This window comes from Peromyscus maniculatus, chromosome 12 (genome assembly GCF_049852395.1).
Source record: "Peromyscus maniculatus bairdii isolate BWxNUB_F1_BW_parent chromosome 12, HU_Pman_BW_mat_3.1, whole genome shotgun sequence".
Taxonomy (NCBI): Eukaryota; Metazoa; Chordata; class Mammalia; order Rodentia; family Cricetidae; genus Peromyscus; species Peromyscus maniculatus.
Window position 1 is genome coordinate 86,065,925 of NC_134863.1, and position 27,995 is coordinate 86,093,919.

Below are 27,995 nucleotides of genomic sequence, written 5' to 3' on the forward strand. Positions count from 1 at the left end.
AACACCATCCATTGTAAAAGTGTTTTCCATCTTTTAATGTGGAAAAAAAATTCACTTTTAACTAATTTTTCCCTTTAAGAAATCTTAATTGTCTCAACTCTGCCAACTGTGTAGAACAGTAGAAGCCCAAGTGGGTTTCAAGGCAGCTACCTAGTGTGGCAGCAGCCTGAGATGGTGATCCAGGGAGAGCCAAAGGGAAGAAACCAGAGAGCCAGCTGTTTGTATGGGGGACATACATCCAGCATGTTTGGATCCTGGGCCTGCGGAGTTTGCTACAGAGAGGCTGCAACAGAAACTTAGCTAGTGGGTTAGGGACTGCTGGCCAGGGAGGGTGGAGATTCCAGCTGCATATAGCTCAGCCTGAGCCTCAGGCAAGCAGCTTTTTTGTGAATTCAGGCCATAAACATTGGATTACCAAATGTAACATGAATTGCTAAATGGTCTTATTAATTGAAAACCCAGAGCCAGACATTGGGGTGAAAGCTGAAAGATCAGAGAAACAGAACAAGCCAGCCATGTTCTTACCTCTAGCAAATCCTCAGCCTCAAGAGCATGAGTTCCTGTTTACTCATGCCTTATATATCTTTCTCTGCCCTGCCATCTTACTTTCTTCCTAGTGCTGTTATTAAAGGCATGTGCTACCATGCCTGGTTCTGTTCCCAGTGTGGCCTTGAACTCACCGAGATCTGGATGGATCTCTGCCTCTGGAATGCTAGGATTAAAGGTGTGTGCTACCACTGCCTGACCTCTATGTTTAATATAGTGGCTGGCTTTGTCCTCTGATCCCCTGGCAAGCTTTATTGGGGTATACAATATATCACCACATTTCCCCCTTTTTTTCCTCTAAAATAATAAAAGCTTTATTAGAGTACACAATATATCACTGTATTTCTCCTTTTTTGTCTAAAATATTAAAAGGTTAGCTGGGAGGTGGTGGCACATGCCTTTAATCCCAGCACTCGGGAGGCAGAGCCAGGTGGATCTCTGTGAGTTCGAGGCCAGCCTGAGCTACAGAGTGATTTCCAGGAAAGGCGCCAAAGCTGCACAGAGAAACCCAGTCTCAAAAAACAAAAACAAAAACAAAATAAATAAAAATAAATAATAAATAAATAAATAAATAAATAAAAATAAAATGTTAATATCACCACAGTCTACAATAGTGAAAAATGCAGATAGATGATATTTGTGATCCTCTGGAGTTATCAACTAATGAGAAAGTGGGTTGTACAAAGAATTAATGGAATACAACCCTGTAATTAGATCCATACAGCACAATGCTGTAAGTGAGCTTACTTCCCAGGCCAAGGTCACCTGATATACCCTCCAGGAATTAAATCAGCCATTCGGATGGGCCACAGCACAACTGAGGCTGTGACAATTTTATTGAGAGCAACCAGACTTTTTTTTGATGATTCGTAAGTTTTTTTAATTAACTTTTCCTCCTTTATTTTACACACCTATCACAGTTTTCTTCCCCTCCTCTCCTCTCATTCCCTCCCCTCCCCCCACTTCTCCTCTGTCTCCATACAGAAAGGGGTAGGACTCCCATGGGCTTGAACATAGCATGGCACATCAGCAACAGACCTTTCATACCTTTATCAGAAACAGAAGATAAGGGCAAATTCCAGGATCAATACAGTTGTAGTTGCCAGGATACAGTGATGTCTGCAAGCTACACAGGACACACATGATTAATGTCTAAGACCAGTTGTCCAGTCAAGCTTTCTTGCTTTCTTGACTTCTGAGGGATCGTGCAGAGAAAGACAAAGCAGCCTGAATGCTTCATTGCCTGAGGGAGTGCCTTGGTCTGTCTGGAACTGGAAGGCACATTGTGCCCAGGAGCCATGGACTCTGTCCAGACAAACCTATGATGCGTGCCTCTCAAGGCAGCTAGGCCAGGCCAACTTCATGGTTCCCTGCACAACACAACACACTGGCGATGTGAGTAGACTATGGAGGAAGAGCTTTGAATAGGACCTGCTAACATGTGTTAGCAGGGCAGAGGTGGGTGAGCATGGGGGGCATAAGATCCACACAGACTGGGAGTGGCCCAGGTACAAAAACTGATGTGAGGGCTGGGAATTATGTAGTCACCGGGACTGGACAAACCAGCTTGCAGACGGAGGGCGCCACAGATTGGTGAAACTATTAAGGCCACCCCACGTCGTTAAAAGGGAGGTTTATTTTGTGGGGTAACTTACAAGTGAAGGGATAGGTAGGTTGCAGGGTCTGGGAAAGGTGTAGCACAATCCAGTGGTGTTCTCTGGAGAACTCTGTTCTGTCTACCTCCAGCGTCCAGGGTCCAGGAACCAAGAGAGCCAGTGCATCCGGATCTCAGGTCTTCAGGGCCCTCTCTCGGCCCACTTTGTAGGTGTAACGGTTACTGAAGCCTCAATGGGGGTTGGAACTTCCAGACCAAAGCTGGAATGGCTGCCCACTAGTCATGTCTTTCAGAGTGTTGAATTTGTTCATCAAGAAAAGCCATGAGAGTTGAGGTGGTTGTGTGGTCAAAAACAAGGGATTGGACGCCTCATTGAAGTGCTTGTCACTTGTCGAAGTTATCTTCATAGTGCTGTGATAGGATTCTATGACCAAAGCAATTTTTAGAAGAAAGAGTTTATTGGGGTCTTACAGTTTTGGAGCATGAGTCCAAGGCCATCATATTGGAGAGCATGGCAGTAGGCAGGCAGACATAGTAACTGGGAGCTCACATTTGATCCACAAGCATGAAGGGGAGAGCAAATGGGATGGTATGAACTTTTTTTGAAACCTCAAAGCCCACCCCCAGTGGCACACCTCCTCCAAGGCCACACCTCCTCCAAGGCCACACCCCTCCAAGGCCACACCTCCTCCAAGGCCACACCTCCTCCAAGGCCACACTTTCTAGTCCTTACCAATTGAGTTCCACCAATTGAGGACCAAGTACTCAAATACAGGAGCCTGTGGGAGACATTCTCATTCAAACCACCATAGGGTTCAAGGAATCATTACTTTATTTCACTGGACTTTGGTGGTCAAGGATCCAATACAGAATTCTCATAGTTTCTAACTTGGATGGTCAAAATACCCAGGATCACTATTGATGTCATTCTACAGGGCTTTAAATTTTTTTTTTTTTTAGTTTTTAATTAGTTTTGTTTGGTTTTTGCTAAGAAGAAGACTCTATTGCTTTGATATTTTTAGTGTATTGAAGTCATCAACTTATTTTCCTAAAACAAACAAACAAAAACAACTCAACGTCCTTAAATTTGAAAACATTTTTTTTGTTCCTTTTTGACACTGTGGGTAAATTGTACTCCACAAAATTTTCAGTATCATCTGGGGTTTTGTTAAAAAAGGAATCTAGCAGAAGTTCCATGCTTGAAAAACATGTCGCACCATACTGGGTGAAGGCCCAGCATGTTGCTCACTGCTTGTAAAAAAGATGATTCATACAAGATAGAGGCAGCTTCAACAGGGAGCAGATTGCAGGCTGAGGGACTAGAGCTTGAATACAGCACAGATACCCTCCCTCCACCATCAGCACACCCTCCCACCCATAATCTGTGTTTCCAGGCAAGGTAAGATGACCTTTTCCATGTCCGAGGAGGAAAAATCTGAGGTCAAGTGTAATTTCCCAGCAGGAATCTCCTGGAAACGAGCAACACTCCCTCAGAGACAACCCCACCCCTGTAGGATTGAGAAAGGTGCCCCATGATGGTTGGAGATGATTCCTGCCTGGACTGGATTAGCATCCTCTGATTCATAGGCAGAGCCTCAGCTATCCTCCAGAGCACTGGTGCCTGGACATGGGACCTTTGGGAGTTAAGCAGGGTGAAGTCCTGGTGAAGCGAGTAATGTCCCCATAAGAGTAGGAAGAGACAGTTGGGCATGGTGTTAATCCCAGAACTCTGGAGGCAGAGGTAGGCAGATCTCTGTGAGTTCAAGGTCAGCCTGGTCTACAGAGTGAGTTCTAGGACAATCAGTGCTATGTAGCCCCCACCTTAAAAAAAAAAAGAGTGGGAAGAAGCATTAGAATTCTGTCTGTTCTGTGCAAAGACACAGCAAGGCAGTGAGAGAGTCCTCCCCGAGCAGCTGGTTCCCTGCTTGGGAACTTCAACTTCAGAACTCGGGATGGTGCATCTGTGATTTTGGCCACTTGTGCGTGTTTTCCCACCGCATGTGGAACCACCTCCCTGGTCTCCCTCAGCTGCAGCTTTCCCTCCAAACACACTGTACTGCTACCCCCTGCTCCGTCTTGGATGTTCCATCTCTACTGGTTGGCTTCCTAGAGTAGGAACATCCCCATTAGAGACTTCCTTGGCCTGGGCCCTGCCCACTGGCTTTGGATAAAACTCCTTGCCCCAGCCAGTCATGGGAGGCCAGATGTGTGCTCACACTGCCCTTTAAGAGAAAGTCATTGACCTCTGAGGGACATGTGTCCCTGACTGTGCTCTTCATCCTAGAGATGAGGCTTGGAATGTAAGCAACAAACTTGGAGCAAGGCTCTTATCCTTTGGGCTCTCCAGTTATCCCATGGAGAGGAAACTTGCGTTTATAGACAGGAAGGCTGGTGCTCACAAGGCCTATGATAAGGTGGGGAACAAGGGGGCAGAACCAAGCTGGCACCCTGAGTACCATAATGTGGATGTTATGATATTGTAGTTGGAGGAAGTCACAGTTACTCTTTCCTCCATGTGATGAGGGATTCAGGATCCAGGTGTGAAGCACTACACACTATGCTGAGATTGAGCTGGAATGGGGACAGCTTTCTTTTGTGTGTGTGTGTGTGTGTGTGTGTGTGTGTGTGTGTGTGACACACACACACACATGTGGAAACCAGAGGCCAGCTCCAGGTGTCATTCCTTATTCCTGCAACTTGCCAAATAGGCTAGGCTGGTTAGCCATTGAGCCCCAGGGATTTGCTGTCTTCTCCTCCCCAGTGTTTGAATCAGAAGTGTATGCTACCATACCCAGCTTTCTTCTGAAGATAGAACTCATGTCCCTGTGCTTATACCAACTGAACCAGCCTTATGAGCAGTCTTCTGGTTCCAAATCCTGGTTCTTTCCATCTGGTTGCATATCAGGACTCCTGTACCTGAGTCTGCTGCCTCATAGCCCATTCATAATGGAAATCAGAATAGGCGCTGTTATGTAATCGACTGACTGAATAGGTAATGAAATATTGCAAGAGTCATTGTGCAGACTCACAGTGATCAAGCGTTCTGCCAGCCTCCAGCCTCTCACCAACTGATGTGAGGTTTGGATTGGACTGAGAGAGCAAACTCAGTTGTCTTCCTGTGGCCTGCTTTGTGACACAGAGAAACATGAACTGTATGGTAGAGGAAAAAATCAAAGCTGTGACCAAATGAATTTGGATAGTTCTGTAGAAGATCCCAAATTTCAGAGATTTATTTCTAATTGTGATAAAAGTATTAGCATACTATATTAGTAAATTTTTGTTGCTGTGAGAAAGCACTATGCTAAAAGTGACTTAGGAAGGAGTTTATTTCAGCTATGGTTCCAGAGGGATACGAGTCCATCACAGGAGGTATGGTAACAAGCATGACTGCAGTAGTGTGAGCTTAGAGATCACATCTTCAGACATAAGGCAGGGGGTGGGGGAAGGGAAGAGGGGAAGCTGAACTGGGGGGTAACCCCCCAATGCCTGTCCCCAGTGAGGTACATCCTCCAGCAAAACTCCACCTCCCAAAGGTTTCATAACCTCCCCAAACGTCACCACTAACTGGGGACCAAGTGTTCAAACACATGCGCCTATGGGGTGTAGCCATAAGTTTTCTCTGGCTCCACCTGGCCCTGCGGTCCCTCAGCTGCTTTTAAAATAATCATTCTGAGGTTTAATATTAATTATCAACTATATGACCTGTGGCAGACCTCTTGCTAGGTAGCTCTTATTGTTTACCCAGCCCATAACTGTTAATCTATGTATTGCCACGTGTTCCGTGGCTTTACCTGCATCTTATTACATGTTGTTCTTAGGATGGCAGTCTGGCCTCTCCCTCACTTTGCCTTTCTCTTTCCTGTCTCTCTCCTTGGATTTCCCGCCTGCCTCTAAGCTGCATAGTCCAAAGCAGCTCATTTATTAACCAATCAATCCCCTTTAAATAAAATAAAACATTTATAAACAATATTTTGGGAATTTGGGTATAGCTTCTCCTACTACTTCCTGTTGATTGGGGGTACTGGTAATCTTATGGGGATCCTGAGAAAATTAAGAATTATAGTTAAGTCTTGGCTGTAGTAGTCTGTGAGGATGATCATCTCAGCCAGTTGCCTTGAAGCTGATCTGGATGTTGGATCATCTGGACCATGGTGTAATCAGAGTCCTTTCAGGGGGTCTTGGTTGATCAAACCATATTAACCTGGAAGCAATCCACAAGTTCTCATTTTCTATGGAAACAAAAGCAGAACCTCTTTTCCAAAGCAATGTATCCTTAGACATAAATTTTGAAGTCAAGATATAATATATATATTTAACTTAATATATGTTTAATATATATTTAACTTAAATATATATGTATATATATATTTAACTTAGCAGCCTTTACAATAAAATGTCTTTCTGCAGTCAAAAATCCCCAAGACAATATAATCCAGATTCTATGTAATTCCGTATTTACATGGCTTATTATATTACTTTCACTATTTCTTTAAAGATTTTATTTTTTAAAACTATTTATTTTTTTTATATAACTGTCTATCTTCCTTTTCCTCTCTCTTCTAAGCCTACATACATTTTAAATACAATGTAAATGATTTACAGGTTTATTCCATCTGAATCTGTCTTTTGTGTATCTATAATACTTTTTTGATCATTGCAAACTGCAGCGTGGCTAAGATTGAAGCAGCAGCCCTGGCTGCTGACTCCACCCATTTCAGCTTCCCAACATGGCAGAGGTACCCAGGAGAGTCATGCTTACTCCGTCAACTCTGGGGTCCATGCTGCCACCAGGTGGCGTGCAGCTGGCCCATAAACCCTTTGTGTCTGTATGAGGAAAAGCTAAATTCACCATGCAGCGTGCTGAGCAGTTTGGAGATAGCTCTGTGTACCGTATCAGGAATCCTCCATGTTGTAGGTCAAGCCCCCACCCCACAGTGTCTCTGTATCACAGCTTGCCTGAGAGACGCAAGGAGGAGGCTGTTTTTTAGCTCCATTTTAGAATCTTTTTAAAGCTTTCTTAGGTTTTGAGTGGAAATTCTTGCTACTATGTCTGGGCATCAAATGTAGCCAAAAAGTTTCTCCTGTTCCACTTGGCCTCTCTGGAGAAAACTTCAGGCTACAATGGGGGGGGGGGGGATTTCTCATTCAAACCACCATCCATAGTGTATGATTATGACAAAAGACACAGGTCTTAGCTGTCTGGTCCAATGAATCTTAACATATTATATCCTTGTAGCCACCATTCTGATCAAGAATAGACTGTTTTCAGCTCTCCAAAAGGTTCCTTGTGTCCCTCCCAGTCAACAATCCTTCACCAAAGATAATCACTAGTCTGTCTTCCTCTACCATGAAAAGGTTTTTCCTGGTTCTGCTTTGAATAAACGTGTCCATTCTTGTGCAGTTATTTTTTTTTACGACATAAAGTCTGTTGTGTTAGCATATGGTGCATATGTCATTTGTATTTTATGGCTGTATGGCATTCCACTTCTCTGTCTTTCTGGTAATGGATATTTCCTGATAACAGTTGTATTAGGTATCAGTGTATTCCTGCTGTGCTCCAAATTTGCCCTTTTCTCAGGGACTGTGAAAGTAGATCTGGACTTTTTGAATATTGTTTCTCAGAGTCCAGCTCTTAAAGCTTGTCAGTAGAGGGTGCTGGAGTCGCCTTGTGGGGGAAAGAGTTTTCTCCGCAGGTCAGCACTGCTGGCCTGGCAGGCTCCTAAGTCCCACCAGCACCTGGTGGCAAGTAGCTTCAGAGAAGACACTTCCTGCTGCTCTTGTAGTAGAGTGTGGCTGTGAGCAAATAGCTTTCCCAGGCAAACCAGAAGTCTCTCTCTCTCTCTCTCTCTCTCTCTCTCTCTCTCTCTCTCTCTCTCTCTCTCTGTTTCTCTCCATCTCTGTCTGTCTGTCTCTCTCTCTGTGCGTGCGCACATGCATGTTCAAGCATATTCCGGTGATATGGAACTGCATGGCTCTGCCTTTCCCCCAGGGTCCAGATCTCAGCCTGGGGCTATGAGGTTTTTCCTTGGCTGTGAATCTCAGTCTGGGGTGGGCAGGGCTCTTCCTAGTCCTTCAGAGTTCTCTTCTTCCTGTGATTAATCTCTGACTGTTCACATGTGCCCCTGAGGTAGCAAATTCTTCGTATTAAACTTTCTGTTTGCAAATAACTCGGTGGTTTCTCTCTCTTGTTTGGATTCAGAGGCATTTTTGGTCGTTAGGAGCCATGATGCTGTGAATGTTCTGGTCCTGTCTCTGGGTGTCCACAAGCAGCCATTTCTGTTGAGAATGATCAGGAGACATTTGCTGAGTCATGCATGTGTGTCCTCCTTGGGTGGATGCGGCCAAGGCAGGTGGGGCTTTTCTAAGTGTTTCTTACAATAGACACCTACTGGAAAGTTTGAAACCTCCAATTGTCTTGCTCTTGGCAGGGCTGTGTGTTGTTGCTTGTGCCCTGATCGTGCTCACGGTGTTTCATTAAGACTTGTTTCGTTTCCTAATGACTAGTTGTCTTAGTCACTGTTCTATTGATATGAAGAGACACCATGACCATGGCAACTCTCGCAAAAGGAAGCATTTAATTGGGGGCTGGCTTCCAGTTTCAGAGGCTCAGTCCATCATCCTCATGGCAGGGGGTATGGCAGCACACAGGCAGGCCTGGTAGCTGAGAGTTCTACACCGGATGTGCAGGCAAGAGGTAGAGAGAGACACTGGGACTGGCCTGGGCTTTGGAAATCCCAAAGCCCACCCTTAGACACGCTTCCTCCCACAAGACCATACCTTCTCCAGCAAAGTCACACCTCCTAATCTGCCAAGTAGTGCAAACCCCTAAAGATCAGGCATTCAGATATATGAACCTACGAGGACCATTTTCATTCAAAACACCACACTAGTGATGGTGACCTTTCGTGGGTGCTGCGCCTTCTGATATTTATTCATAACACATTCTTTTAAATGGCTGTCTTGATTAGGGTTACTGTTGCTGTGATGAAACACCATGACCAAAAGCAACTTGAGGAGAAAAGGGTTTATTTTGCTCACAGTTTCATATGACAGTTGATCATCAGAAGCAGTGAGGGCAGGAACACAAGCAGGGCAGGAAGCTGGAGGCAGGAGCTGATGGAGAGGCCATGGAGGGGTGCTGCTTACTGTCTTGTTCAGTCTACTTTCTTATAGAACCCAGGACCAACAGCCCGGGGATGGTACCACTTACGGTGGGCTGGGCCCTCCCCTATAAATCACTAATTAAGAAAATGTCTTACAGCCAGATCTGATGAAGGCATTTTCTCAATTGAGGTTCCCTCCTTTCAGATCACTCTGTTTTGTGTCAAGTTGACATTAAACTAGCCAGTACAATGATGGCTATTACATTTTTTTCAGTGTGTGTGTGTGTGTGTGCGTGCCTGTGTGTGTGTGTGTGTGTGTAAGTGTGTATGTGTGTGTGTGTATGTGTGTGTGTATGTGTGTGTGTATGTGTGTGTATGTGTGTGTGTGTAGGTGTAACTTTCATGTGGGTTGGTTTCTGGCCTCTTGATCCTGCCCCAACTGTGTCCTTGTGCCATTTTTCTCAGATAATATGTAGTTCAGCTTGTTCCCCTAGTGAAGAACACTTAGCTATAGGCATTAGATGCCAGACCAGATGTGCCATCGTAGGGCTTTTTAAAATGGGGTTTGGGGATCTAACTCAGGTCCTTATGTTTGTTTAGTGAGGGCTTCACCAGCACTCACTTTACCAGCTGAGCTGCCTCCTCAGCCCCTGGGGAATTTTTCCTGACAGATTAGGGAAGAATAGACCCCTGTGTTCCTGTGGTCTTTTCTGCCTCAAAGCAGGCTGTTTGCGACCTCTGGCAGGCTGATTAAGTGAACAGTGTGGGTGAGCACAGGCTTTCAGTGGTTGAGGATCAATCTGCTGTGGGATGATGGCCACACAAAGGGACCCCGCTCTGCCACGTGGGCCCGAACTCTTCTCAGAGCTCCGCACCATGCTTTCCCATGGCATCAGTAACCCTAACAATAAATCACTCATGCAAAAGGACAGTTTGCCTCGTCGTTGTTCCCCTGAGATGGTTTCAATACAGGGAGTCGGCAGCTGCAGCTTTTCATATCAAAACACCTGTTTGCCCAGGCCAGCCTGGTGTAAGCTCAGTTGCAGAACATCATTGCTCTGTGCCTCTGTCTGCTCTCTATGTGTTCTGGGGAATGCTCTGGAGGTACTAACTCCTTCTGTCCTCCCCAGAAGCTCTTTCAGAGTCTGGTGCCTCCTCCACACACTTCCAGAAGAATCCGTTTCCCACCTCCACAATATGAGCCACCTTTGAGGCCTTGTGTTAGTTACTTCTCTGTTACTGCAATAAAGCACTATGAGCAAAAGCTGCTCCCAGTAGAGAACTCATTTTGACTCATGGTCCCAGGACTAGTCAGTCCATTATGGCAGGGGAGAGATGGCGGCAAACGGCCAGAGCTGGAGGTTGAGCGCTCACATCTTAACTGTTCACAGGAATCCGAGAGCAAGAACTGGAAATGGGGCAAGCCTATCAACCCCCAAAGCCCTGTGACATACTTCCTCCAGCAACTGGGGACCAAGTATTCAAATGCCTGAGCCTGTGGGGGCGCATTTCTCATTCAAAGCCTCCCAGGCCTCCCTGGCAGGGTTCTCAGAAGGTGTGGGGCTCCCTGCATGTGCTGGTCAGGGGTCATCAGGGAAACAGTCAGCAGGATGTACTCCTGTGCCAGGGGATTGATCACAAAGCAGTGACTCAGTGACCGAGGTTGCAAAGTCCCCAGATCTGCAGTAACGAGGCTCGGACCCAGGATTGCTGCTGGCTCAGCTCCAGTCTGAGTCCGAGGACTGAGAACTCAGAGAAACAACTGTATAAAGTCCAATCCAAAAGCCAGCAAAGTAACCACAAAAGCAAGGTATTTCACCTGAGCACAGGGAATGATAGCTCACTGAGGCAGTCCTATTGACCAGTTCCTCAGCTGAGTGCAGGAGGCTCACCTCCATGGGGAAGGTCCACCCATTCAAGCGCTATTTTCATTCACAAACACCCTCTCAGACACATCCAGAATAATATTTGTCCAAGTGTCTGGGAGTACCCCATGGTCCTCTCAAGTTGACATGAAGTAGTCATCACATTGCAGGAGGTGTGCAGCCTGCTCTGCCTGTTGCAAATGCCTGGCACTCACCCAATGGGCAAAGAGCTGGAGTCCAGCTAGGAACTTGAAGCTGATGGCCCCATCTGGGTCTGGGCATTGCGGAGGATTTCACTCTGCCCTGCCACTCCATGACTGCCTGGGTGGCTATGAAGGATGCCTGCTCCATCTCACTCATGGAGATATTATTTTGTGCATGTGGTTTCCATAGCTTAGATAATTTTGGTGGAGGGCTTTCATTTTAAGAAGAGAACAATGTGGGGCCTGAGGCTTGCCTTCCTTGCAAATCATGGAACTGTATTTCCCCCAGAAGGGCTGGTTCAGTCTGTCCTAGTAATAATGGAGGATTCATTGGGGGAACCATTGGTCTTCTCTGGCTTCAAGCTGTGGGTGACCCCTGAGTGCATTCCCTACGCAGCTCCCTTAGCCACAACCCTCATTCTCCTCTCTACTACACTCACCAGAATGGATCTTTTCAGATTCCACAGCTTAAAGATTAAGTGACCTAAGGTGTAGATGGAAGTTTCTGTCCTATCAGCAGCTCCCAAATAAATACACTGAAGCTCATATTAATTACAAATGCTCAGCCAATAGCTCAGGCTTGTTACTAGCTAATTCTTACATTTAAGTTAACCCATATTTCTTATGTGTGCTTTGCCATGTGGCTTGGTACCTTTTCTCAGAATGGCATGCCCATCTTGCTTCTCTCTGCATCTTCTGGTGACTCCCATCTCCACCCTTCTTTCTCCCACCATCCTTAGTCTGGCTGTCCTGCTTATACTTCCTGTTTACCTATTGGCCAATCAGCTTTTTATTAACAATGAGAGCAATCCATATTGACAGTGTATAAATATTGTTCCATAGGGTTAATCACTCATTTATGATACAGTGCCACATTTGGTTGATTCTACACACAGTGACTAGCTTAGGTGCAAGCTTAGGGCTGCATTCTAGGAGTACACAGTGCCCTTCCAGAAAATGCTGTCTAAATCTATATTTCCTGGTGGTTCCACTGCCTTCCCAACTCCACTGTCTGGGAGGGAGGTGCCCCTTTCAACTCAAGGCACAGATACCTACTTTGTACATGGAAATACTGAGGTTGTTACTTTGACACAGTTTCTTGCTAATTCAATTATAGACAGGAAAAATGTTGCAACCTTTACGGGAACAGAAAATCCAGGGAGTGTTGGCATTGGGTGTGGCATCTGCTTTGGCCTTGGGCTGCCATTTGTTATATATGTAGAGGGAGGGGAATGATATCTATGTATCTATGCAGTAAAGGAGGGGAGTATCCATCCTGGGAATTTGAACCTCTGTGAAATGTTCAGAGAAAAGGCACCTTGCAGGTAAAGGTACTTGACACCAAGCCTGGTGACATGAGACCTGGATCCATGTGGTGGAAGGAGAAAACTGGGCTTCCAGCATGTTTTTGTCTGACCTCCACACATGCACTGTGGTACACACACACACACACACACACACACACACACACACACACACACACACACAGGATTTTTTATTTTACTCTTATTTACTTTTAAAATTATATGTATGTGTTTGTGTCTCTGTAAAAGTGTCAGATTCCCTGGAACTGGGGTTCCAGGTAGTTGAGAACTGCTTGACATGGGTGTTAGGAACTGAACTCAGGTCCTCTGAGAATACTGTTCTGAGCCCTTCCCATTCAAACCACCACAGTCCACGCTATGACCCCATAGACTTGCAGCCGTACTGTACTGAAAAATGAATTTAGTTCAACTTCAGAAGTCCCCATAGTCTTTCACAGTTCAACACAGTTTAAAAGTCTAAAGTCTTTTTTGAGACTAAGGCAATCTCTTTACTGCAACCACCTGTAAAATATAACCAACAAGTGTATCAGATGCTTTCAACACACAATGGCAGAGAACATACATTACTATCCCCAAGGGGAAGAAAGGGGAACAGTGAGGAAATATTAGATAAAAGCAAGATGGGAACGAAACACGCCAAAGCCCAGGTCCTGCAGCCCATACCCAATGTCACTGAGCGTAGCTGGCCCTTCCCTCCATCTTTCTCCCTGAAACATACATCCTTCTCATGTTCCCCTCCTCTGTGAAGCTCTCCGTGGCAAATATCCATGGCTCTGGTGTGTCTAACATCTTGGAGTCTCCAGTTTCACAGCTTCATGCAATGGCCTCTCAGGGCTTCTGAAAGCTCTCTCAGGGACTTCCCTACCATACACTGCCTGGCCTCATCAGCGCTCCTGTACCACAGAGGAGGACTCCACAAACCCTTTACTCATGTACCTTTCACGACTCTGAAGCCAGACCATGTGGATGGCAGTTGGAAGTGTGGCTGCCCCCTTGAATCACATTTACTGTATCTTTCCTTTGTTGTTGCTTTTTAGGAGCAGAAAACTCCTTAGTCTTTCCTTGGGAGCTTAGCTGGGTGGGGTCTTGCCCTGAGGACACCCTCCCTTTATTCTATTTTGGATCAGGCCGTTCTTTAATATCCTTATCTCTTTTAGCACAAGCCTTGGTTCCAACATTAAATTTCTATGGTGCTCTTTTTCTTCTCAAACTGTACATTTTGTATTAATTTTTGCTCCACTTGCTCTTTTTCATTGTATATTTGCATACGAGTAAGCACATAAGAAAGTCAATATTCGCCTGTCTTGAAATTGCTCTGCCAGTGAAATTGTCTTAGTTAGGGTTTCTATTGTTGTGAAGAGACACCATGACCATGGCAACTCTTATGAAGGAAAACATTTAATTGAGGTGGCAGCTCACATTTTCAGAGGTTTAGTCAGTTATCATCATGGCTGAGAGCATGGTGGCATGCAGGCAGATGTGGTGCTGGCTACATCTTGATTAGAAGGCAACAGGAAGTGGACTGTGTCACTGGGAGTAGCTTGAGCAAAAAGAGACCTCAAAGCCCGCCCCCACTATGATGCACTTCCTCCAAGAAGGGCACACCTACTTCAACAGGGCCACACCTTCTCACGGTGCCACTGTTAATATTCAGAACCCGCCCTTTGGTGCTATGTGGTTGACACTGTGCCTCAGTTGTACCCATTTTAGAAGTCACAAAAGTGAGGCCAGGAATGTAGCTCACACCCTTGCTCAAGGTCACACTGGGGTGAGGACAAAGTGTGAAGTAAAGTGCAAACAGCTTGAACTCTGTCATTATTATTTTTTCTTCTAGAAAAATACAATCTTCATTTTCGGTAGACAAACCAAGTCCAGAAGATTGTCTCAGAAGGTAGGCGGAACGCTGCTCACTGACTCCTCTTCGGAAGGAATTCATTTCCTCGTGGCTTCTGCCCTGTGGCTTAGCCCTCCAGACGGGAGCTAAGTTCTTACCCAGCAAAAGTGAGTGTCTTTCCTTCTCAGCATCCCAGCACCGACACAGGTGATCTCAAACTTACCACATTCCAGGTTTCTAGAAGTTCAAGGTAACTGTGCAAACTGGAAAACCAGTGGTGCTTCTGTGTGCATTACTTTTCTCCTTGTTATGGCCAAATACCTAATGAGAAATGACTTACGAGAGGGAGGATTTACTTTGCATCATGATCTGAGGCTGTTCTCCTTTGTGGAAGGAATACAGACAGTCCACTGGGAGCAGCTTGTAACCGTGGCAGCAGGAGTGTGGGGTTGCTTGCTCACATCTTGTGGATCAGGAGGCAGAGAGAGGACATGAAGTGGATGGTACCATAAACTCAATGCCCGTCCCTCAGGACTCACTTCTTGTAGCCAGGACCCATCTCATAAAGGGTTCTACAACCTTTCTCAACAGCACCATCAGCTGCAGATCAAGAGCTCAAACACTTGAGCCTGTCAGGAACTCAAATGGTTAAGAGTTGATTTTTTTTTTTTTTTTTTTTTGGGTTTTTCAAGATAGGATTTCTCTGTGTAGCTTTGCACCTTTCCTGGAACTCACTTGGTAGCCCAGGCTAGCCTCAAACTCACAGAGATCCACCTGGCTCTGCCTCACGAGTGCTGGGATTAAAGGCGTGCTCCACCACGGCTGTTGATTTTTGAGCATGCTTAATTAGAGCAAAGAAATCTGTGGCCAGTCCTGTGCTCGCACCCAGAATGCACTGCTTCCAGACCTGTGCTCGCACCCAGAATGCTCTGCTTCTTCCAGACCTGTGCTCATACCCAGAATGCACTGCTTCCAGACCTGTACTCCCACCCAGAATGCACTGCTTCCAGTCCTGTGCTCACATCCAGAATGCACTGCTTCCAGTCCTGTGCTCGCACCCAGAATGCACTGCTTCCAGACCTGTGCTAATACCCAGAATGCAGCTTCCAGACCTGCAGGCTGTCTAGCTACATTGTGTCATTCTTTGTCATGGAGTCATCAGAGGTCAGAGCTGAGGACCTGTTGGGAAATCTGGTCCCATCTACTGAAGGACAAGGAGTCTGAATACTCCATCAGTGAAAAACTGGCAGTTCCCAGTGTGGTACTGAGAGCCAGCATGCCAGGCTGTCCTGTGTACTTCACTGTTGAGGCATGGCCTCCATTTCTGTGTGCCGAAAGATTCCAGAGTTTTCTAAACTGTGGATCTCTTCATCTATCTCATCTACCTGGCACATCAACTCATATTTTTGGAAGTTCATTTTAAAATTGTGTATATACGGGGTTTGATATAATTCAGTGCACATGTATAATGTGTAATGTTTACACTGATTTACAATTCCATTTCCTTAAACATCTGTTTTTCCTTTGTGCTTGGTACTTTTGGGGTAAATGTCAGACATTTCTAGTTTCTATGTATGGGCATTTTGCCTGCATGTTTATCTGTGCACATGCGTGTAGCAGGAATCTTAAAAGTTCTTATTAATAAAATCAAACCCGAGGCCGGTTATTGGGGTGAATACTGGAAGGTCAGAGAGACAGAACAAGCCATAGCTATCTCACCTTGCCAATTCCTCAGCTGGTCTTGTTTCCTCATACTGGAAGCTTCTGTGTCTTCATCCCAATGGCTCTCAGCTGAACTGCTGCTCAAAAGCCTGAATGCTTAACCAGCCAAATGCTTAACCAACCAAAAGCTTCTAGTTTCTGGTCCTCACACCTTATATATCTTTCTGTTTTCTACCACCACTCCCTGGGATTAAAGGCTGGCTTTCTGGGATTAAAGGCGTGTGTCACCATGCTTGGCTATTTCCAATGTGGCCTTGAACTCACAGAGATCCAGAGGGGTTTCTATCTCTGGAATGCTAGGATTAAAGGTGTGAGTGCCACCATTTTCTAGCCTTTGTATCTAGTGGCTGTCTGTTCTCTGACCCCAGATAAATTTATTAGAATACACAATAAATATTTTGGGGAACACAATACCACCACACATGCGTGCAGTGCCCCACAGGGGCCAGAAGAGGGCGTCGGATCCTCTGGAACGGCAGATAGAGGTGGTTGCTGGTAGCTCTTAACCGCTGAGCCGTCTCTCCAGCCCTGTGTTGGAAACTTTCAAACACTTCTCTGTTAGTTACTTATAAAATGTTAATTCTGGCCTTGGTGCTAGACTTGGAACACCCACCTGAACAGAGCCCTCTGATCTCCTTGTGTCTGGGTATCTGTTACTCCACCCTCTCACTTTGGAGACCTGGCAGCGTGTCTTTGTCCTTTCAGATGGTCTGCACGAAGATGAAGCTGGTTTACGCTTTCATTCTGGTGGTGGGCGCGCTCTGCTTGTACTTCAGCATGGAGCCTTTCAAAGAACTGCCATTTGTTCTCAAGAAAGATCAGGGCAAGTTCCTGCGGCTTCCGGACATAGACTGCAAGCAGAAGCCCCCTTTCCTCGTGCTGCTGGTGACTTCCTCCCACAGCCAGCTGGCGGCTCGCATGGCCATCCGCAAGACGTGGGGTAGAGACACAGAGGTGCGGGGGCAGCACGTGAGGACCTTCTTCCTCCTGGGGGCCTCAGACAGCACCGAGGAGATGGATGCCACGGCCCAGGAGAGCGAGCAGCACCGTGACATCATCCAGAAGGATTTCAAGGACGTCTATTTCAACTTGACCCTGAAGACCATGATGGGCATGGAGTGGGTCCACCACTTTTGCCCGCAGGCCACCTTTGTGATGAAAACCGATTCAGACATGTTTGTGAACGTTGGCTATCTGACCGAACTGCTGCTGAAGAAGAACAAAACGTCCCGGTTCTTCACGGGCTACATAAAGCCCAACGACCTTCCCATCAGGCAGAGGTTCAACAAGTGGTTTGTGAGTAAGTTTGAGTACCCCTGGGACAGGTACCCACCTTTTTGCTCTGGTACCGGCTACGTCTTTTCCAGCGACGTGGCGAGCCAAGTATACAATGTCTCAGAGAGCGTCCCGTTCCTCAAGCTGGAGGATGTCTTTGTGGGGATCTGCCTGGCCAAGCTGAAGATCCGGCCGGAGGAACTCCACACCAAACAGACCTTCTTCCCCGGTGGCTTACGCTTCTCCGTGTGCCGCTTTCAGAAAATTGTGGCCTGCCACTTTATGAAGCCCCAGGACCTGCTCATTTACTGGCAGGCCCTGGAGAGCTCTCAGGAACAGGATTGCCCTGCTGTCTGAGGGGAGCCTGCGGCCCCTGGGACAAACTTCTGATAATGATAACCTTTGGTGATGCTTTGGGAAGATCTGGGATGGCCTTGCTGGGAACTGTCCAGGGTAGAGAGAGAAGGCTGAGCAAGACAAAGCACTGATCTCAACGCCCTGCATACGCAAGAATGGAACACACCCAGAGTAGCGGCTTGTTCCCACTTGGCACCCAGAGCAATAACAGATCTCATCTTTCAGGCCTTCGCACTACGTTCTCAATGTTTGAGACACGCCTTCATCTGCTCATGTCAGGGCTCAGTATACTTATGAAGCCATGGATGTGATCATTCCCATTTGACAGGTTAGGAACCAGCAGCCAGGGTCACTCCCTTGTCCAAAGACTCACAGCCTGCGGACTCAGCAGGAATGAGAATCAAGTGCTATCAGAACTCAGTTGGTGTCCCCCAACTGAGTGTCCCATTCTTTGGGAGAGGGTGGTGGTGGGAGGAGTTTAGGGTGGGTGTCTTAAAGCTAACTAGCATCCTTCTGTCCCTTTCCTGAGTCCCCTGCCCCTCACTTCCCAATCCTTATACTTTTTAAATGCTAAGTCTGGGATGAACCAGCTTTCTCAGGCCTCTCCCCTCATTTGAATGATGTAGCTAGGCACTGAGTCTGTTAGCTGCTTGGTACCTAGTGCATCTTCAATATGGTCCTAGGAGACATGCATGCCTGCAGACACTAGTTCACCTCCATGCTGGAAGGAAACTGGGTTATATGACCATATGAATCAGCCTGAGAAGCCATTGCTGAGTCTTGCTGTATAGGCTGACCACACTGCTGAAACCCCAGTGAGGGTGACATCTCCCCTGAACCTTCTGGGGCACCTGGTCTCTGTTGTGGATGTACTGATGGATTGATGGTGAGCAGTGGCAGCCCTGGAGCACTTCAGTTCTCTAAGTTCAAGCTCAAGGGCAGCCAGGCACAGGCATGGTCTCTATGGGTGTCCAGGAACTTTGCTGGGACCTAGGCTGGTCCAAGCCCCTGGAATGCAGAGCATGGAGGTAGGGGCTCTCTCTGCATCTGTGATCCTTCCTGACCCCAGCTCTTCACACTGGGTTTATCACATGGTCACAGATCTGCTGAGTGTTGTGGTTTGGAATTTAACCCTGAAGGTTTCCAGAGCTGGGTAAAACCAGGGGCTCATGGCCATTCAGCCACTGTCTCCAGACACATAATCTTGCTCTGTACTGCGGGAATTATTGCTTCCCCCTGCTTTTTACTTTATTAGATCTTACTATGTGCTTGGAGCAAAGGCTTCATGTGACTGTGTAATTGTAAGCGTCACAATATGCTCTCATCTGAACTCAGGAAAACTTACTTAATGGTCAGAACACTGTTAGGTTGGAGGAGGCTGGAAGCTGCCTCCAGGGTCTCGTTTCCACACTTGTTCTTGTCCCTCCTCTGAATCTCTTCCATAACTCTTGAGAAAAATTCTTCTGTCTGCAGCATTCTTCAAAATCATACATCAGGTTCTGGACCCTTAGTTCAGAATATGTGAAAATCTGAGCCAGGTAGAGAGAAAGGGTAATTATTCCTGGATGTGTACTAGTGACTACATACACCACTAAAACCACACCCAACCTGATCTTCTTTTGACAGAAGGGGAAAGCCAGGGCTCCTAACAATATGGTGGCTTTGCTGTCTTGTGGATGGAAGAGCTGGCATCAGAACCCGGCACCAGCCTCTCTGCGTCAGACCTTCCCTTCATTTATTCATTTGTTGGCCATATTTGCTCATTGCATTCACATACATCATGAGCAAGGTCAAAGTTAGGGGTCTGCAGAGAGCAGACCCGAGTAAGCACTCAGTGCTGAGAAGACGGTCGGAAACAGGTTCTCGTGGTCACCTGTGCTCACGCTTGCTGTTGCATTGAAGATGGCAGGCATCCTTTGCAGGTAGCCATTCTTCATTCTTACAGCCAAATTGCTTGTCAGCAGAGGCAGCTGAGGTGACTCAGTGACTCACCCAGGGGCTGAGATGTGGGACCCATCAGCCTTCTCCACTGGCACATCACGAACATACCTTCCATGTGCTTACTTTTCTCAGAAGCTTGGGGCTGTTGCTACCCAAGGAGTCACCAGCATCTCCCCTTTCCCGCACACTGCCACCTCTGTCCTGGGTGTTGGCTTGAGTGTTGGTCTACTTCTTTCTGGTTCTGTCTGATTTCTGTGATTTGGCCCTGGGGCTATCCGTAGAATTCTCACAAACCTCCTGCTTAGACTAGCTTTCTCATGAGGCCGTGTGCGTTTCGCACACGCACAAATGACAGACCCAGGTGTCTACATGCAGGTGCCAGGCTAGTTTTATCACTTGGGATGTGACGTAGTGAGCGCCTCCGATCTTCTCTGTAGTGTGTTAGGTTGGCTTGTTCTCTTGCCTTTGCACAATCAGCTGCACACTTGTCACCAGGCAAGTGTGTGCCAAAGGCCAGGTGTGCTCTGGTGAGGACATGAGCTGAAGGAGTGACTCACGGTTACACACCCAGAGGGTTTCATGAACTCCAGCCTGCAGGCAGAAGTGAAACACACACACCGCCATGACCGAGCGAGAATCGCTTTTACATCACAATTGCACCCGCGGTAACACTCTAGTGCCCACCGCTGGCCTCAGGATGCTGGTTGGAAAGAACAAAGCCAGGAGGCTTCAGACATCCTCTGGTTTCTCCACAGAGTCTGCGGCCTCATGGCAGACTAAATAATTAACAATCAGAATGTAATATGGTGGCTGCTGGGCACTGTTTAAAAAATAGATGAGATGGTGTTTACATTTTCTCCATCCCTTCATGTGGAAGCATTTGCTCTCTCACACCACATTTTTAAAATTAAGAATTAATTTTCTGTATCCATCGCATTGGAACTGGCATCTTAGCCTTTTCTAGGCTGGGTCTCTTCTGGTAGATTGGGATGTTTACTCCTCTCTCGGTCTGGGACTTTGACTCAGGTGTGTTGGGGAGGAGACACGTGTAGTTATCCACAGGTCCTGAGGGGGCTTCCCAAAGGGGATGCCTGACACCAGCCAAGCGCTGCAGGCCGTGAGGGTGCTAGCCTGAAAGTGAACACCAGTGTCCCTTCTGGCCTGGGTAACATGGTTCAGTGGTAAGGTGCTTGCTGCCAAGTCTGGCAAATATAGTTCAGTCCTTGAGATGCACACAGTGAAAGGAGGGAATTGACTGTCACAAGCTCATGGTGGGCCTGCACACACGTGCATGCACAGACACAATAAATAAAATGTAAACAAAACTAGTTTTGTTTTTTTTTTTTTTTTTTGGCAAAGGCTCCTTCAAACACTGACCTCCAAGGCTCTTTGCTTATTATTATTTCTCAGTGGCTCTCCATGATGCAAACCCCTGTGTGTGAACACTGGCAGAGGTGTATTAGATTCCCAGTTACACCTCCAGGGTTTGCAAGGTGCTTTCATTTGGCTGATAATTCGATAGGAAAATGTGTTGGGGGCTTGCCTCAGGTGTTGCTGGCTCCCTGTCTTTTAACCTAATTCCCAGGATAAGACAGATCCTCAGAGATGGCCTTAGATTGTTCCTGGAGGTGAACAGGGAAACTGTCCAAGCTCAGAGTTGAGACGGGGCCTGAGATGAATGAGTTGGCATGAAGCATAAAAACAAGAGCAAAATGTTTTAAATCAATTAAAAGCAGCATTCTCTAACTACCAGGCATAGTCATTTTAAATACAAGTAGAAATATGGATTCTGTGGCCAAATGTCTGTGTGTGTGTGTGTGTGTGTGTGTGTGTGTGTGTGTGTGTGTGTGTGTGTGGTATTGCTTTGTGGTTTTGGTGCTGGGGATGGAGCCCATGGCTGCACACATGCTCTCTCCAAACCCTGTTGAGTTGTTTTGCACCATGCATTTTACTACCTCCATGCAGGGGGTCATGGGACCAGCTCCCGATGCCTGCAGCCAGTTGGAGTGCTGTGCTGGGTAGTTATGACTGTTAACTCGACACAGCCTGGAATCACCCTGGAAGAGAGTTTTAATGAGAAATATCTCTTTATTATCAATTGATGTAGGAGGACTGAGCTCATTGTGGGTGACCCTGTTCCCTAGGCAGGGAGGGTGTCCTAGTCAGTATGAGAGGAGAAGGCCAGCTGAGGGCTAGCGAGGATCAGTGTTTACCCTGTCTCTGTTGGACCACGGATGTGCCCCACTGCTCTAAGTTCCTGCCTGGCTTCCTGCAGGAAGACACTGCAGCCTGGGATTGTGAGCCAAATAATCCCTTTCTTCCCTACGTTGCTTTTTGTCAGGGTATTTGTCACACTCACAGAAACGAAGCTAACACTGATGCTCAGGGCCATACCTACTCAGGGTCTCGGACCCTTCTCACTCCACCATGCCCCTGGATGTCATCGCCAGTGCTAACCCTCTGTCCCAAACAGAGGGGAGCCCAGCAAGCTGTGAAGCCCCTCTCACAGAGTGGGAGAGCTGACTCATTTCACTCGGTCACATAAGACAAAAAAACACCCACCGTGACTGGAAGCAACCCATCCGAAACTGAGGACACTTTGTGATCAAGTTTGATTTCCTAAAGGATAAAAAAAATTAAATGTCTATGTTGTTGAATGGTGTTTGAAATTGTCATTTGCCTGTACATTGAGGAGGTTCTACAGGCTGGTACTGTATTTTGGGAGCGGGTATATGTATTTATGATTTGTCAATAATGATATTTATCTTTAATAAAAGTTGAATTATAAGCAGCATAATGTATGTGGGTGGATCTAACTTACAACTCCTCTGAAGTTAGCAATATCCATATGGTCTAAAATTGGGCTTTTTTTTTTTTCATTGATGTTTGTGTCTGGAAAGACTTTTTTTTTAAATTTAATTTGGCTTTGATTTTGTATGCTTAAGGAAAGTATTGCTGAAGAGCCTTGCTTACTTTTGAAATACAAGGAGACTTCTTGTTTCAATCATATTTTGGAAGCAAAGCCACAGAACTTGACAGTTTGAAAGGCTTCCAGGGGCAGTCAGCCTTGGGTGAGCAGTGTGGAGCTCCTGGTAATTATGAATCCAGACAGTAGGCAACCATTCTTTGGAATTCTTTTCTCTCTGGCATACTTTTCTATTGTTTAAGCTTAAGGAATTGACTTAAGCTTAATCCTATGAATTGACTGGCTGTGCCTTCGGTGTCTTTGGTAATCATTTGTTTTTGAGGTACAGTTCGGATCCTTGATCTCTCATGTATTATTTAAATGGAAATAAAGTGGATGAACCAGAAGTGTCTCCCTTTGACTCTGACATGACTGTCACAAATCTCATGCCACGGAGCCCTGGAAACCTTTGTACCCATGCTCTGTATTGATCACCTCCTCTGCCAGCCTCGGGGACCAAACAAAAGCTGGAAGCCAGCAGGGAGGGCCAGAGGGCTGGGCATGGAAGAGCAGGGATGCCTGGAGATGGGCAGCGTCCAATGGCACTAATTCTCCTCACCCACCAGCTACACCTTGCCTCTCCATGACACTGTGGAGCCTGTCCGTGGGCCCCTTGAAGGCTGGTTCCATCTGCAGCTCTGGTACCCGCTTCCTTCTGGAACAGTCCCTCAGCACACAGCATGCTCTCCCTGTTTACACAGACTGTCTTCCAGACTGCCCCCCTCCAGTTCTGCCTCTTTTCTCTTTTTCTTTTAGTGCAAAAACCCTTTCAAAGAATAGCCTTCCCCAGGGTGTCTTCACTTTGTTCCCCTCCTCCCAGTATTTCCTGACCATCCTGGTGGAGGGGCAGCACCCTCCCTCTGGTAACTGCTCCTACCACATGGGAGGGCAGAGTCCCGACCTGCTCCTCCCCCACCTCCCAAGGCTCTCATCCCTGCATTCCTCTGCTTTATGACAGACACAGTAGTCTGCACTGGATTATGAAGAAGCCAGAGGAGGTGCTAGGGACATGGATCGGTGAATACAGTGCTTGCCACATGAGCAAGAAGATCTGAGTCTGGATCCCAGAGCTATTGTAAAGCTGGGAACAGAAGTGTGTTATCCCAGCCTCCTGACTGTGAGATGGGAGATGGAAACTTGCAGGCAAAGTGGCCTGGTATACAAAGTGGCACATGCCTCCAACAAGGTGGAATGTGAGAAATGACAGTGGAGGTTGTCCTCGAGGACTTCCACAGGTGTACTGTGACACCTATGTGCTAGAATTCACACATGGAAACACACACACACACACACACACACACACACACACACACACACATACACACACACACACACACACACGGAAAACAACTGTGGTATAATGATTTCCTTTCCATTGGAGGACAAGCTAGATAGAGGAGCTTGTTTTCTTTCCACTGTGTGGGTTCTGGGAATCAAACTCAGGTTGTCAGCCTGGGTGACAAGTGCCTTTACTGGCTAAGCCATTTCACCAGCCCAGGTAACTTTCTGTAGCCATACCCAACCAACACTGGTTGGATGAAGAAGCAGCTGGTTATTGATCTGCGCTATCCTGTGGTGTAGAACTGTTTAAGGTACTAGAGAAAGGTGGTCCTACAATGTCTATTTTAGGTTTGTCAATGATTCCGGTCCTTATGACCAATGTCTATGGACCCGGGAAAGCGTCCTTTCCATCTGGCATGTGCAGGCAGGGAGGGTGAGCCAGGTCAGTCACAGCCAGCCCCTCATGGCAATGCTGTGTATTCTCTCCTTGTTTGGAGGCACTGTGGTTCTGCAGGCTTTGTGGGCACCGCCCTTTGTCAGTACAGATGGAGCTTGAACTCAGCAATTAGATCTCTTTCTGTGATGAGACCCAGCCCACCCTCAATTAGATAATATTTATATTAGTGCAGTGAACAGCAGAAATTCCGGTAATGTTCGCCTCAGGTGAGAACCGAGAACACCAGACAGGGAGGGCCTTGGACACAAGCACCCAGCTCCGTGTTCAGAGAGTGAAGTTGAGTTCCACTGACCTGTCGACCAGAGATGACACCAGAACCAAGCAAGGCTTTCTACTCCCTTCTTCCTGGTTTGGGATTTCAAATACTACATTAAACCATAGTGCTTGAGGTGAGATGCTAACCATTAGGACTTTTCTGTGATTTGCTGGTTCTGAACTGTGAAAGAGGAGACCCCATGCATGAGAAGCCCCGGACTCAGAGGCTCATAGAATGGAAAGGGTTTGTCAGGGTAGACAGAAGTTCAACCCCGTTGCCTTATACCTGGAATTCAGATGAGGGCTCAAGGCACAGATCTTAAAGGAGACCTGGCCGGTATAGATCAGTTTCCCACCAGCTTCTGGACCAGTGACTGCCGCATATCAACGCAATAAACCTGCTAGAGCTCCCTCCCTCCTGACCCCCTTGCCTTCTTTCCTTCTTCCTTCCTTCCCTCTTTCCACTCTGGCCTTGAACTCACCATCCCCTTGACTGGCCCTTCTGAGCACGAGGATTACAGATGTGTACTACACCTGGCAGAAATTTATTCTCTATTAAAGACAATGACAGCTAGGGAGGCTGACAGTACTGTGTAGCTGTGATGAGTGGGGATGGGACTGGCACCAACAGTATTCCTGAAGAACCAGAAAAGCTCTCCAGGGAACGTATAAGCAAATGGAAACCCAGTGAGCCCTACTCACACAGGAGCAGCAGGGGCTCCTGGGGAGATGGAAGCAGGAACATGGTGGACCAGGGAAGAGGATGCTCGTGTATGGAGATCAGAGTCGGAAGAGGGTGAGCAGGGCTGAGGCTGCTGTGTACTGTCTGTGCCCCCCCAGATTCACATGCTGAAGCCTATTTCTCCATGTGGCCATGTTTGGAGGCTGTCTTAGGGTTTCTGTTGCTGCGAAGAGACACCATGACCATAAAGGAAAACATTTAATTGGGGCTGGCTTATAGTTCAGAGGTTTAGACCATTATCGTCATGGTGGGTGGCATGCAGGCAGACATGGTGCTGGAGAAGGAGCTGAGAGTTCAACATCTCGATCCGCAGGCAGTAGAAGGAGACTGTGTGTCACACTGGGCGTACATGGAGCATCTGAGACCTCAAAGCCCACCCTCACAATGACACACTTCCTCCCAGAAGGCCACACCTACTCCAACAAGGCTACACCTCCTAATAGTGCCACTCCCTATGGGCCAAGTATTCAAACACACCAGTTTATGCGTGTTTACCTATTCAAACCACCACAGAGGGCTTTTGAGAGGTAATGTGCTTGTGGATGGGCTCGGTGCTTTGAGAAGTAATGAATTAGTCCACGAGAGTCCCACCCTTTCTGCCACAGAAGGCACAGCATAGAGGGTAAGAAAACATGTTTGTATAATAAGAAGAATGTTTTTAGCAGGAACTGAGTTGACCAACACTTTGACCCCAGACTTCCAGAACTGCCTGATGTTTAAGATGCCACACGAGATATTTGTTCAGGAAGTCAAAGTTATTAAAACAAGACTAGGCAATTTGGGGCCCGATGATGGCTGTCTTTATAATGTGATACACGGAATTCTGTTATGGTTCCCTGGGATTTTGTGCTCTGATCTCTGGGACAGAAACCAGTGAGATAGCACAGCTGTGGCTGTGCCATGTTGCATGACAAAACAGATTTTGCAGATGTAATTAAAGTTCAGGATCAGTTGACTTTAAGTTCATCATAGGGGCATGACTTGGATGAGTCCAGACTGGGAGTCCTTTGAAAGCCGAGATTGCTCTGGACTGCACAGAGGTTCCAGAATGGGGAAAGAGCCATTTCACAAGCTGATGGTGGGTGTGCATTGGGAATGGGAGGCCTCAGCTAACAGCCAGGAAGGAGATGGGGCCTCAGTCCTGCAGAGCCAAGACTGTTAGCAACACAGGGTTGGAGTGGTTTACCCAGTACCTCCTGGGATAGCCTAAGATACACACAGCCTTTCTCTGATGAGTGTGGCAGGCTTTCTGCCTTCAGGACTGTGAGGTAGCAAGCAGGTGTTTAATGCTAACTCTAAGGCAATTAGTTGCAGGATGTAGTGGTTAGTTTTTAATGTCAACTTTATATAAGCTAGAGTCATTTGAGAAGAGCGGATTTCAACTGAGGAATTAATTAAGTCTAATGGCCTGTGAGCATGCTTTTGGGGGCATTTTCTTGATTAATTATTGATGTGGGAAGAACAATCGACTATAGGTGGACTGTCCTTGGACACCTTGGTTGTATAAGAAAACAAGCTGAGCAAGCCATAAAAGTGCTTACTAGCAGTAAGCACCATCCCTCCTGGGCCTCTGTTTCTGTTCCTGCCTCCAGGTTCCTGCCCTGACTTCCCATGTGATGGAGTGTGTTGCTGGAGGGCTTCTCTCCAGGTTCCACCAAGCCCTGCAGTCCTACAATCCACGTATAAAATAATCACTCAGACGCTTATATTACTTATAAACTGTATGGCCATGGCAGGCTTCTTGCTAACTGTTCTTATATCTTAAATTAACCCATTTTTTATAAATCTATACCTTGCCATGTGGCTGGTGGCTTACCGGCGTCTTTACATGTTGCTTGTCCTGGCAGTGGCTGCAGTGTCTCTCCCCTTCTTCCTGTTTCCCCAATTCTCCTCTCTCCTTGTCCAGCCTACACTTCCTGTCTGGTCACTGGCCATCAGTGTTTTATTTACATAGAGCGATATCCACAGCAGGAGTGGGACCTGAGAGTTGTAAGTTGAAGTAAACCCTTTCCTCCCAGGTTGCCTTTGGTCGATGTTTTATCACAGCAGTAGAGAGCAAACTAGAGTAGAAGTTGGTGCCAGAAAGTGGGCTGTTGATGTGACACAGCTGAATGTATTTGGGAGGATTATGAAAATGTTCGGAACTCTGGGCTAACAAAACCGTTGAGTACTCAGAGCTTAACTTGATCCTCTGTGGGGGTTTGTAAGGTTAAGATCACTGAGATCCATGCAGGCAATGGAGGCCTGATTTGAGAAGGTTCAGGAAATGATGAGAGTGTAGCTAGAGTTTTCCTGCCTTGCCCACAGTCAGGACAAATCTTTGTCACCCGCCAGTCCCACAGCCGCTCAGACCCAACGAAGTAAACACAGAGACTTATATTGCTTACAAATTGTATGGCCGTGGCAGGCTTCTTGCTAACTGTTCTGACAGCTTAAATTAATCCATTTCCATAAATCTATACCTTGCCATGTGGCTAGTGGCTTACCGGCGTCTTCACATGCTGCTGGT

At 46.8% G+C, this 27,995-nt stretch overlaps 2 protein-coding genes across 3 annotated transcripts in view; both read left to right on the forward strand.

Moving 5' to 3' along the window:
- B3galt5 (beta-1,3-galactosyltransferase 5) overlaps positions 1–23,098 on the forward strand; it is a 48,006-nt gene extending 24,908 nt beyond the window's left edge. For both annotated transcript variants that reach the window (XM_006981386.4, XM_076549301.1), the window contains exons 2-3: positions 14,492–14,658; positions 16,919–23,098. In XM_006981386.4, coding sequence (XP_006981448.1) covers positions 16,919–17,845 — 927 coding nt within the window. In that variant the 5' untranslated portion in view covers positions 14,492–14,658 and the 3' untranslated portion in view covers positions 17,846–23,098. The remainder of the gene's footprint in view (positions 1–14,491; positions 14,659–16,918) is intronic.
- Positions 14,566–27,995, forward strand: part of Igsf5 (immunoglobulin superfamily member 5) — a 98,974-nt gene continuing 85,544 nt past the window's right edge. The window contains exon 1 of the mRNA XM_042259595.2: positions 14,566–14,658. The gene's annotated coding sequence lies outside the window, so the exon portion shown is untranslated. The remainder of the gene's footprint in view (positions 14,659–27,995) is intronic.